Source organism: Mixophyes fleayi, chromosome 3 (assembly GCF_038048845.1).
Source record: "Mixophyes fleayi isolate aMixFle1 chromosome 3, aMixFle1.hap1, whole genome shotgun sequence".
Taxonomy (NCBI): Eukaryota; Metazoa; Chordata; class Amphibia; order Anura; family Limnodynastidae; genus Mixophyes; species Mixophyes fleayi.
In genome coordinates this window covers 116,071,510-116,085,095 of record NC_134404.1, presented here as the reverse complement: position 1 = coordinate 116,085,095, position 13,586 = coordinate 116,071,510, and the positions used below count along the sequence as shown (strand labels likewise).

General features: G+C 43.6%; 1 protein-coding gene across 2 annotated transcripts in view; it reads left to right on the top strand.

The window, feature by feature from the left end:
* Positions 1–13,586, top strand: part of MCF2L2 (MCF.2 cell line derived transforming sequence-like 2) — a 287,120-nt gene that overhangs the window by 208,966 nt on the left and 64,568 nt on the right. For both annotated transcript variants that reach the window (XM_075202198.1, XM_075202199.1), the window contains exon 19: positions 3,714–3,806. In XM_075202198.1, coding sequence (XP_075058299.1) covers positions 3,714–3,806 — 93 coding nt within the window. The remainder of the gene's footprint in view (positions 1–3,713; positions 3,807–13,586) is intronic.

Sequence of the window (13,586 nt, the reverse complement as noted above, 5' to 3'; positions counted from 1 at the left end):
GGTACTCACAGCCGCCGCGGCTCGCTTCCTGCCTGCTCCAGAGTCCCGGCCGTCACCATGACGACCGGGACGTCATTTTCCTTCAACCCCCGACCGTTGCCAAGGCAACGGCCGGACGCCTCTTCAGCGCTGCGTCCCGGCGGTGTTGGTAGCCGGGCGCATGCGCGCAACAGATAGCCGGTAGGCTGATCTATGAGGAGGGCTGGATTTACAGGCATTAGCCTGCAACTGTGTATTTCAGGGTCAAGCCCTGATTGGCCCTGCTCTGTCTAAGCAATTAGCCTGCAGGAGTGTATCAACTGTGTATTAACTCCTGATTGGTCTGTGTCAGTATTTAAGGCAATGAGGTCTGCTGCCTCATTGCCTGTTATAGCTTCTGTCTGCCAGTCTGCTGACCTGCTTTCTGCCTTGTTCCTGTCTGCTGGAAATTCTACTGACTACCCGTGTATGACCCTTTGCCTGGATTTTGACCCTGCCTGTGTTTCTCGTGACCCTGACCTCTGGCTTGAATACCGACCTCCCTGTCTGCTCGTGACCCCTGACCTTGGCTTGTTATCGGATCTGCTGCCTGCTGCCGGCCCTTGACCTCTGCTTGGACCTTACTCTGCTTGCCTGGGTTCTCCCCAGCCGGTACACACTTCACGACCCTCTGTCAGTCTGCAGCCCAGTCTGTCGCCACCATCAGGGGCTCCAGTGAACACCTGATTGGCAGAGTAGACTCCGGGTTGTGTTGTTCCGGCTGGAGGGGTTCCTAACATTATAACCGGCCCACGTTTCGGAGACGAAGTTGGTATGGAAGAAAGCGGAACCAAATCGTCTCCTCTTCAAGCCCTGGCGGGTCATGTTGAGACCCTCTACCAGATGATCCGGGAACTGTCCCAGCGTTTGTCCTCCCAGACGGGGTCCCCCGGACTACACTGTCCAGTTCTGGTTCAGTTGATGAACCCAAGTTAAATTTGCCGGATGGTGTGCAAACTGTCGGGATCCCAGAATCTGTTTTTGGAGTCCACTGATTATCATATATGCAATACATTGTTTTGTGGTCCCAAAAATGAGACACTAACACTTTGGATCCCAGTTAACAAAATAAGGATGAGCTCCATTGCCTTAAACATTATCTATATGAACTAATATCCTTATTCTAGTTCAAAGGTTCAAAAGTAATACTTAATATTAGCTAAACCATCTGTTAAACACATGCCAGAATTTACAAGCAAGTGGTAACACTTTAACTTTCCTTATATCTCCTGTTTATTTAACAGGGGGTGTAACTATTTAAACAAGGTGGCGTTGCTTTTAGTTGACTAATGTGTACACTACATTACTATGGAGCTGTTGAGTGGTCATTTGTGCAACACTCTGTGTTATTATTTAGATTTATCTTTATAATGAATGTATAACCTAAAATAAGTAAAAGGAAGTATGCACGCCTTAGTTCTTTCATCTGTGCAGCAACAAATGTACTGCAGAAGTTGTTACTGAACATTGTTTCATAAAATTGAAACAAAGTCGGTCACAAAATGTGAAAGGTTTCAGTCATCAAAATCTCTTTAAAGGACTTCACTTATGCTGTAGTTTCCAGTCTTAGGCCTCATACTGTGTATCGTATGTTGTACTAGATAACTCAATTATTATACATGTAAACATAATTATATGGAATTTACACAATATAATTAATAGGGAATAATGTGTTATGTAATGTAGACTAACTGTCCCCTACTGTAGATTATAATTTACCTAACTTGCATTTCCATATAAAGACACCAGATAGCATTTATTCATACAGGTAATTGAATTTTCAAGATTATTTCTAATATCCTTGTCATCTCACAGTAAGTATACATTATCCGTTAGAATACTAAACCTTGAATAGATCATCATCATCAACAACATTTATTTATATAGTGCCAGCAAATTCTGTATTCTTTATATTTGGGGACAAACACAGTAGTAAACAATAATGGGTAATACAAAGAGGGAAGAGGGCCTCGCTCGCAAGCTTACAATTTATGGGACAATGGGAGTGTGATACATGGGTATAAATCTTCATATTGCATATTGGCCCAGCCAGATTGCAAAGGTAAAAAGTGCTTAGTGGGCTGTATGATCCAGTCACACAGCAATGTTGGTCAGGGGGTCAGAGGGTTCTTGTCTTGTGTGAATTGTGTAAAGGGTGGTAATAGGGAAATCTAGTGAGGTTAAGAGGGTGGTTGAGGAATATTCTAGGCTTGCTGGAAGAGTTAGGGTTTCAGAGAACGCTTGAAGGTTTGTAGAGCAGAGGAGATTCTTATCGTGCGAGGGAGGGAATTCCACCAAGTGGGTGCAGCCCAAAAAAAAGTCCTGTAAATGGGAATGGGAGGATGTAATGAGAGTGGACGAAAGATGCAAATCTTGTGCAGAACGGAGTTGTCAAGATGGGAGATAATTTGAGACAAGTGAAGAGATGTATTTTGGTGCAGTTTTGTTTTGGCCTTGTAGGTTAGTAGAAGTATTTCATATTGGATTCTGTAAAAAACAGGCAACCAATGTAGAGACTGACAGAGCGGTTCAGCAGAGGAAGAACGATTTGCCAGGAAAATCAATCTTGCCGCTGCCTGCAAAATAGATTGTAGGGGTGAGAGTCAATTATAACCAGTAAAACAGGATACAACATAGTCATGCCAGATGATCTACAACAATTTGCAGAACATTATGTTTTCTAGAATATATTGCCTATTACCATTTATGAATGTAATTCATACAGAGACAGGCTTTTGGCACCACACTGCCAAATTGATCTATAAATATATAAAAGTAAAATCTATGTAAATCATATTATATTTATAATTATAAATCAATTATAATAATCATATATTATTATATATGAGTTATTCAAAATTCACATTTCCAAGAAGTCAATTTGAATAAATCTAAGGTGATTGGAAAAAACAGCGACTTGTTTTACTATTTTGGAAAAAATAAAACCTGCATTTCATATTAGCGTATACATTAACATGTAACCGTCATGTACACGCAGTAAAGGGACCCATTTTCAGAATAACATTGTTTTTTGGGGGGAGGAGAGGAGGAAGTGAAGTGTGGATCAGGAGCAGAAAGCACTACAAATTATAATGTTTGTTTTATATTTCTGTGTTTTTTGCCAAATGTAAGAAGTGCCTTTTGTGTTTGCTTGATTCTGCCCACTTATAGTAGTAGGGCTATATTTACTAAATTGTGGTTTTGAAAAAGTGGAGATGTTGCCTATAGCAACCAGATTCTAGTTATCATTTATTTAGTACATTCTACAAATGACAGTTACAATCTGTTTGGTTGCTATAGGCAACATCTCCACTTTTTCAAAACTGCAGTTTAGTAAATATGCCCCCAAGTCAGTTACAAGCTTTCCAATGCATCATTTCATGAGAAGATCCAACTCCACTTGCATGAATAAAATCTACTTTATCTCAGTTTATTTAAAGGCTTGGTACATATGTGATCGTTCCCAATAGACACAGATCTACTATTAAGGATACTAGGCAACCATGTTAAAGTGATCTAAGCCAAGCCAATTGCAGGACTATCCTGGCACTTTGTCAGAGCAAGTCTTATCCTAAGAAAGGGGAATCTCTGTCATATGTTGCACACTGCTGACCTTTACTATTTTATATGTGATGAAATATGGCTATAATCATCAATTCAAGAAAATGTATGTATTATTTATCTTTTTACTGTAGAAGGAAGACCTTCAAATATATGAAAAGTATTGTCAAAATAAGCCAAAATCTGAAGCCCTATGGAGGCAGTGTGCTGAAAGCATTTTTTTTCAGGTAAGGTGCATTGATGTATCTAATTTGCCACATAAATGTGTTCACAAAACATTAGCTTTGAGTCCTGGGGAAGTGTCAGCGGCGAGGGAAGCAATCAGTACATTAAAATAACCCAGGAGTCCAGAGGTACAGGATACTAGAACATAGACATGAGCTCAATCACTCAGCCACCAAAATTATCTGCATGACCTTGCAGAGAGTAGTGCAACAGATGAACTTGAAGAAAACAAGCAGCCACCAAGTCCCCTTGATTATGTTCTAAACAGGGTGAGGGCTTTATCCATCAGTGACCACTCTGGCCAAGTTGGAAATTACAAGTGGATTCAAAGGTGGGTACTAACAGTATACCCCCCAAAGTATGCAACTTCCCTTTGCCAATACAAGCAAATTGAAGGACATACACTACAAGTGTGTTCAAGAAGTAATGGTAGTCAGCAAATCTAAGCTACCAGCAGAGAAGCACGAACATTTCTGTAGAAAAATATCTTGGGCACAAGCTTGTGAAAGAACATATAGTGCTCTCTGAAACCAATCAGTCTGTAAAGTGAAGTTTGAGAGGCAGCCTTACTTATACAATACATAAAAAACAACATTTATACTGAATAGACAACTGACATTCACCTTTGCCAATAGTGTTTAGATGCAATCTTTTCTACTGAAAAGGTATAAAAAATCCATAGGACAGTAAGTCCTTAAAATTAATCAGTGATTTAAAGAGATATACTCATAATTTGTATATTATTAAACTGTGTTGCAAAATGGAATTCCAGCAGCAGAAGCCTGAAACTGGGCCGAGAATAAAATACTCCTCTGATCGTATTATAGCTTATTACAATCTTCTTCAGAATGTACAATAGTCACCAATCCTATACACTTCACAGGGACACTCCCTGCTTCATTAGGAAGGTGGTACAATACTAAGTAGTGCGAACTGCTGTCATTGGCTGTTGCAGTACAAATAGAATAAACCAGCGCCTGTTTCTATATTAAGTGAAAATAAAAATTAGCTGTGTTAAGGAATCAATCCTTAAAACCAAGACTGCACAAAGTCCACCTTCCAAAAATTATGATTAAATAAAATATTATATTACTTAAACATTTATGAGAAGTAAGAAACCACTAGAATATCATAAAATGTAATTAGTGTACACAGGTGGTAATATACTCTAAAGCAGGTGCTGGTGAAGGCACAATGCATCTTCAAAAAAGAATAGCAACAATATTGTAAACTGAATAAACACACCAATACTGTTTTTTTTTAGAGAGACCTGCGCTTCGATCACATGCAGCAATCTCCACCACTGGTCCTCATCCAGAAAAACCACAATTCATATAACAATACAACAAAAAGAGGGTGTTAATGGCACGTATGACCCAAGGAATCAATTTCTCATAAATGAAATCAAAATTCAACAAATCAGTCCATAATCTGTATCCAAAAACAGTCAGACAGTTTTTTAAGATGTGGTAATTCTTTTGCTTGTTGTAAGAATATCCTATTCTTTTTTTATCCTGTTGGAACATGTAAAAGATCAAACACAGACACATCACAGCGCAGATTGTATTTTCATTTTTACCAAAGATTTTCTAATATGCAATTGTCCAACTTTCAACAGAATACTGGTCATTTATTACAAATTCAGTAGCAGACTGATATATTATGAAGAATTCTTATTCTGCTCCAACATGGGGATTGAACTACTAACTAACCCTAGCCACTATAAACAGATTGTTGTCCTCTGTGCCACAGGAGCCTTCTAATTACATTTTCATCTTTGAATATACTAATGCAATCTACTAATACTATTGGATAACACTAAACGATAATCTTTCTAGTAGGAAACCTTCCTCTTAATGCACCCATATAGGAGTCAATACATAGCATTTGATTGCAAAGTTTCCAGTGATTAATACTTGTGTGTTAAGGAACAAGATCTTAATATTAACATAAAAACAAATAATCTTTATTACCAGAAAAATATCACTTTTGCCTTATGACAAGGTGCTCCATCATGCTGGAAAAGGCATTGTTCGTCACCAAACTGTTCTCTGATGGGAGAAATTGCTCTTGAATGATGTTTTGGTACCATTCTTTATTCATGGCTGTGTTCTTAGGCAAAATTGTGAATGAGCCCACTCCCTTGGCTGAGAAGCAACCACACACATGAATGGTCTCAGGATGCTTTACTATTGGCATGACACAGGGCTAATGGTAGCGCTCACCTTTCCTTCTCCTGACAAGCGTTTTTCAAGATGTCCCAAACAATCTTAAACTGAATTCATCAGAGAAAATAACTTTACCCCAGTCCTCAACAGTCCAATCCCTGTACCTTTTGCAGATTATCAGTCTGTTTCTGATGTTTTTCCTGGAGAGAAGTGGCTATTTTGCTGTCCTTTTTGACATCAGGCCATCCTCCAAAAGTCTTCGCCTCACTGTGCTTGCAGATGCACTCACACCTGCCTGCTGCCATTCCTGAGCAAGCTCTGCACTGGTGGTGACCCGATCCCGCAGCTGAATCAACTTTAGGAGACGGTCTTGGTGCTGCTGTATGTTCTTGGGCGCCCTAAAGCCTTCTTCACAACTATTGAACCTCAATCCTTGAAGTTCTTCATGATCCGATAAATGGTTTATTTAGGTGCAATCTTACTAGCAGCAATATCCTTGCCTGTGAAGCTCTTTTTATGCAAAGCAATGATGACTGCAAGTGTTTCGTTGCAGATAACCATGGTTAACAGAGGAAGAACAATGATTTCAAGTACCACCCTCCTTTTAAAGCTTCAAGTCTGGTATTCTAACTCAATCAGCATGAGAGAGTAATCTCCAGCCTTGTCCTCGGCAATACTTTCACCAGTGTTAACGAGAGAATCACTGACCTGATGTCAGCTGGTCCTTTTGTGGCAGAGCTAAAATGCAATGGAAATGTTGTTTTTGGAATAAAGTTCATTGTCATGGCAAGGAGGGATTTTGAAAGAAATTGCAATTCATCTGATCACTCTCCATGATATTCTGGAGTATATGCAAATTGGCATCATAAAAACTGAGGCAGCAGACTTTGTGAAAAATAATATTTGTGTCATTCTCAAAACTTTTGGCCATGACTGTAAGTTAAACTCTGGCTGCTTTTTCATGTGGCACACAAATATCTGATAATTTACTTTTTTTTACACTGAAATTTAAAGTTGATCTAGGGCATGCCCTCCTCGAACTATAAATCTGTCCCCACATTTTACATTTTTCTCCCCCTCCAATGCAACATGGTTTTGCCCAGGTGCAAACTTACTCCTTTTTCATGCTTTGTTGTCCTTAATGGCCCAATGTGTATAAATAAATTTATACCCTACCCAAGATCCAATTAGAAAATGGGAGAGAATCAAACCCACACCTTTGTATCAATGATGACCCTGGTTAAACACGCTGAACCGCAGAAGCAATAAACAATATATAATATAATATCATCATGCTTTCATTCTTTTGTGTCCATGTGAACCCGAGTGTCACATCATCAAGTTCATCCACATCCACTTTGGGGGCTCCATTCATGTCCTGGTATTAATATATGGTTTTAAGCTTGTAGTTAAATTCTGTGTAATATTCTTTTCATTTATGATATTTTAAAAAGGAAAAAAAATCTGTTTCTCTTTCATCCGGTCTGGGGGACACTGCTTACCATGGGTTGTGGAGGGGAGCTTGGGAGTTGGCACCTAACTAGTTAACTTTAGTACTGCTGACAAACCCCTCCCCTCTACAATCCCCCTGCCTCTTCCGGTCCAGTTTTTTTTAGGTGCCCTGGAGTTTGGGCAGCATTTTTTAGTACTTAGGGTAAATTTAAGAAATTTTATTTTTTTTCTTTTATTTTTTACTTTGTTACAGGTGGCAGTGCTGGAGTGTGTTCTACTATAGAGAACACACTCACAGCTTGGCAGCGCAGGCATTCCCCTGTCAGCTGAGAGCCAGCAGCTCTCACTGACAGGGACCAAAAGTATAAGAAGAGGGTGCCTGATTGAAAGGAGTGACAAGCGGTCTCAAGGACCGCTGCACTCCTCCAGCCTCCCCAATAACCGGCGCTGCCATTACAGGCATAGAGCGCCGGTTATCGGATAGTGTAAACGCCGGCGGCCATCTTGGATTTCGGCAGCAGCGCTGAAGGAGAGAGGGCTATACCAAGATTCCCCCCTCATACATAGGAGGGGGGCGTCGGATATCTCCGCTGTGGAGACCTCTGTCCTAGAGGTCTCCACTGCTCTGCCACGTTTTGAAGCAAGTTTTTTTTTTTTTTTAAATAATTGCTAATAGCGGCAAAACGGAAGGAGGGGGAGCTAAAACATAGAGTTTCCCCCTCCCTACAGAGAGAGAGATGGTCTTTCCCAAGTCTTCTGGCGCCAGCAGAAGCCCGGGAAGAGGAACAGAGCTGAGGAGGAAAGCACAGGACTGCTGTCGGACTTCTCCCCTTTGTGGCCCTTGGGCTAAGTATCACCTTAAATTACACACATATCTGATGTTGTAATACTGGGCTAGCAGGTTTACACTATAGCCTCCTACTAGCCATAGATATTTATGGTGTCTACAATTTTCAAGTACATTTTAAAAATATATCAGTTGATTACTTGGTATTTTCTCTGTTCATTGCATACTTTAATCTCTCTTTCTCTCTCTCTCTCTTTCTGCTATCTATCTGTATATTCAGCTAGATTTTTATTTAGTCTGTGTGCTTGGTGTGCCTTCCTTTATAAATATGACAGATAAGGGAAAGGGCCCTATGGCAAAATATTTCACATGTTCTAAATGTAATGTAAAATTACTGTGCGCTCAGAGGGACCCGTTGGCGCTCTGCACGGCATGCGAAGCAGAGGCTTCCACTGCACAGACCCAGCAGGTTTCAGTCCCACCGTCGGTGGAACCGGCCTGGGTTACCTCCCTGACACAGTCGGTTAGTTCTTTAGCTCAGATGGTGTTTCAATCTAACCAGTTGCTGACTACTGTGGCAACTTCTGTGGCTAGTAATGCTAGTATGCAGTCAGACCTCCCGGCTTCCTCAGGTTCTAGTGCTTTGAGTTTGCCGGGACCTTCGTCATTACAGACTGACCCAGCCCCGGTTGCTACCGATCCGGCATGGTCTACAGCTATTGTAAGAGGTTTGGACAAGCTTAACCAGTTGCTTGACTCCTCTAACACCCCGCCTGCTAAAAGAAAGAGACCTCGCTTGGCAAAACATACTTTACTTCCAGCCCCTGGTTCAGCGTCCCTTCCGGACGCCAATGACCGCAAGGTTGAATCCCAGCTCAAATCCATATTTGCGGCTGCGGGTTCTGCCTTCAGACCCACATTTGCCTCAGCCTGGGTGGCTGGAGCCATGGAGGCATGGGCAGACCAGCTGGCAGAGGCCTTACAGAACTCCGAATTTCTTCCCCTAGCCTTGCATTTAAAGGAGGCTTCGGGGTATCTTTATGAGGCTGCCCAGAACTCAGCGGCGGTTTCCTCTTCCATCCAGGCGGCCTCCATTTCAGCAAGGAGGACGCTTTGGCTGAAATCCTGGGAAGGTGATGCGGAATCAAAAAGGTCCGTTGATACTATTCCTTTTTCGGCAGCAGGTTTGTTCGGCCCGGAATTAGATACCCTTATTTCTCAGGCAACGGGGGGCAAAAGCACTTCCTTGCCAGTATATGCTAACAGGAGCCACGCCCCGAGGGGCAGCTCTTTTTGTCAGCCCTTTCGTGGGGCCTCTTCCCATAGGGGACAGTCCTTTAGAGGAAGGCAATCCTATTCCCGAGGCTCCTCTACCAGGGGGAGGTCCTCGTTTGCATCTAGGCGCTAGGCCCTTAAGACCCAGGAGAAGCCTGCGTCCTGACGACCACCCTGTATCGCAGTGGCGCCAGTGGGGGGACATCTGTCTCTGTTTTACGAACAGTGGGCAGCGTCTTCCCAAGACACTTGGATTCGGGGGATTCTTTCAGAAGGGTACAAAATAGACCTTCTGGGCCCGGCTCCACGCCGTTTCTTCCAGGCTCCCCTTTCCCGAGATCCATTAAGAAGACAGGCTATACAGGATTGTGTAGCTTCTCTTCTGGTTCAGAAGTTCATCTGCAGGGTTACAGATTGCCAGAAGGGAAGAGGTTTTTATTCCAACCTGTTCCTAGTCTCGAAGCCGGACGGCTCCTTTCGTCCCATCCTCAACCTAAAGGGCCTCAATGTTCACTTAAGGGTGGACAAATTTCGGATGGAAGGTCAGTAATAAACGGCCTAGAGAAAGATCAGTTCATAGCGTCCATAGATATAAAGGACGCATATCTCCACATTCCCATTTGGATCCACCATCAGTCCCTTCTCAGATTTTTGGTGGGATCAGGTCACTATCAGTTTCGGGCCCTCCCCTTTGGCCTCTCAACAGCGCCAAGGGTTTTCACAAAGATTATGTCGGTAATGGCAGCATGTCTTCACCTACAGGGTGTTCAGGTCGTTCCTTATTTGGACGACCAACTCATCAAGGCTTCCATTGAGAGTTGCCTAGGCTATCACCTATCCCTCACCCAGGCGTTCCTAAAGGGCCACGGATGGCTGATAAATTCAAGGAAATCCCAGTTGGTTCCGTGTCAGCGCATGGTGTTCCTGGGACTCATTATGGACACCAGCAAGCAAAGGATATTTCTCCCAGTAGAGAAGGTCACCTCTATTCAAAAGGTAACTACTCAGGTTCTGTCTTCCCCAAACCCTCAATGCACTTGTGCATGAGGCTACTCGGAAAGATGGTGACCTCCTTCGAGACCATCCCCTTCGGTCGAGCCCATTCTCGATGTTTCCAGTGGGACCTATTGTCGAAGTGGTCAGGATCACACCTACACCTGGAACTTCAAAAGATCTCTCTATCTCAGAGGGCGAGAATATCTCTTCAGTGGTGGCTGTGCCAGGATCACTTGAATGTGGGCAGATCTTTCGCACCATGGCCGTGGATTATAGCCACGACAGATGCCAGCTTGAAAGGTTGGGGGGCGGTAATCCTGCACCTCCGGCTCCAGGGACGGTGGTCGTTTCAGGAGTCTGCTCTCCCAATAAATGTATTGGAATTGAAGGCCATTCTTTTGGCCCTCCGGGGAGCACAGTCCCTTCTTCAGAGCCACCCGGTCAGAATCCAGTCCGACAATGCCACGGCCGTGGCATATGTCAACAGACCAGGAGGAACCAGGAGCGCAGCAGCGATGGATATCATAGCCCAAATATTGGTTTGGGCAGAGCTATATGTTCCAGCAATATCAGCAGTTTTCATTCCAGGAATAGAAAACTGGGAGGCGGACTATCTAAGTCGAAACCAAATGATGCCGGGGGAGTGGTCACTACACCCGGAAGTCTTCCAATCTCTGGTCCACAGGTGGGGTCTTCCAGACATAGACTTAATGGCCTCCAGACACAACAGAAAGATTCACAGGTTCTGCGCAAGGGTGAGAGATCCTTTAGCGGTGGCTGTGGATGTCATGACGATGTCATGGGAATTCAGGATGGGATACCTGTTTCCTCCGATCCCCATATTTCCTCGCGTCCTCAGACGAGTACGGCAGGGCTCTCTGCCAGTAATTCTAGTAGCTCCCTTCTGGCCACGGCGTGTGTGGTTCGCAGAAATAATATCTATGGCGGAAGGTCCGGGATTCCGCCTTCCGTATCGAGTTGACCTTCTTCTTCAAGGTCCATTCCATCACCAGAATTTACCTCAGCTCAATTTAACGGCATGGCTGTTGAAGCCAGCCTCTGGAGGGCTAGAGGTTTTTCTTCCAGTGTATTACAAACAATGATGCGAGGTAGGAAACCAGCTTCTTCTCGCCGGATTTGGAAGGCCTACATTAGCTGGTACGAAAATAGGACATGCCACTCGTCCTCCTTTCGTCTCTCTCGCTTGTTAGCTTTCCTTCAGGATGGCCTAGAAGCAGGCCTTAGATTAGGCTCCCTAAAGGTTCAGGTTTCAGCTCTTTCAGTATTTTTTCATACGAAATTAGCTGATTTACCAGATATCAGGACTTTTTTTTCAGGGAGTTCTGCATATACAGCCTCCTTATGTCCCTCCTACAGCTCCATGGGATCTCAACTTGGTTCTGGACATGCTCAAGGGGCCTCCCTTCGAGCCATTGCGCAGGGCAGATTTAAAGTGGTTGACCTGAAAGGTCCTCTTTCTTCTGGCCATTGCTTCTGCTCGTAGAGTTTCTGAATTAGGAGCCCTGTTCTGTCGGGAACCTTATTTGGTTTTCCACGAGGACAGAGCAGTGTTAAGAACCCTTCCTTCCTTTGTTCCAAAGGTAGTTTCGGCTTTTCATCTAAACCAGGAAATAGTAGTTCCGGTTTTCTCATCCACTTCTCATGCGGATCAGCAATCGATGGAAAAGTTAGATGTGGTTAGGGTTCTCCGCATTTATGTTAAAAGAATTTCCCAGATTAGACGGACTGACTCTCTGTTTGTCCTTTATGACGCTAATAAGAGAGGCTGGCCAGCCTCAAAACAATCCATCGCTAGATGGATTACGTCTACCATCAGGCAAGCTTTTATAAAGGCTAACCGTCCTGTGCCGGACAGACTTACAGCCCATTCCACCAGATCGGTAGGGGCTTCGTGGGCAGCAAGGAATGGAGCTTCTGCAGACCAGCTTTGCAGGGCAGCCACCTGGTCCTCTGTCCACACCTTTGCAAAATGTTATCAGTTTAATGTTTTTGCATCAGCTGATGCAGATTTCGCTCGTAGTGCTTTACGAGCGGGATTTTCGGAGTAGTCCCACCCTTAGGAGGCTGCTTTAGAACGTCCCCATGGTAAGCAGTGTCCCCCAGAACGGATGAAAGAGAAAAGAGGATTTATGTACTTACGTTAAATCCGTTTCTCTGATTCCGTCTGGGGGACACTGCGATCCCTCCCTTCTGTTATTCTTCTGTGTGCTCTTGTGTGACTGCCCTTTTTATCCATGGGCTTGTTAAAACTAACTTGACTGGAAGAGGCCTCTGCTTCGCATGCCGTGCAGAGCGCCAACGGGTCCCTCTGAGCGCACAGTAATTTTACATTACATTTAGAACATGTGAAATATTTTGCCATAGGGCCCTTTCCCTTATCTGTCATATTTATAAAGGAAGGCACACCAAGCACACAGACTAAATATAAATCTAGCTGAATATACAGATAGATAGCAGAGAGAGAGAGAGAAAGAGAGATTAAAGTTTGCAATGAACAGAGAAAATACCAAGTAATCAACTGATATATTTTTAAAATGTACTTGAAAATTGTAAACACCATAAATATCTATGGCTAGTAGGAGGCTATAGTGTAAACCTGCTAGCCCAGTATTACAACATCAGATATGTGTGTAATTTAAGGTGATACTTAGCCCAAGGGCCACAAAGGGGAGAAGTCAGATAGCAGTCCTGTGCTTTCCTCCTCAGCTCTGTTCCTCTTCCCGGGCTTCTGCTGGCGCCAGAAGACTTGGGAAAGACCATCTCTCTCTCTGTAGGGAGGGGGAAACTCTATGTTTTAGCTCCCCCTCCTTCCGTTTTGCCGCTATTAGCAATTATTTAAAAAAAAAAAAAACTTGCTTCAAACTTGGCAGAGCAGTGGAGACCTCTAGGACAGAGGTCTCCACAGCGGAGATATCCGACGCCCCCCTCCTATGTATGAGGGGGGAATCTTGGTATAGCCCTCTCTCCTTCAGCGCTGCTGCCGAAATCCAAGATGGCCGCCGGCGTTTACACTATCCGATAACCGGCGCTCTATGCCTGTAATGGCAGCGCCGGTTATCGGGGAGGCTGGAGGAGTGCAGCGG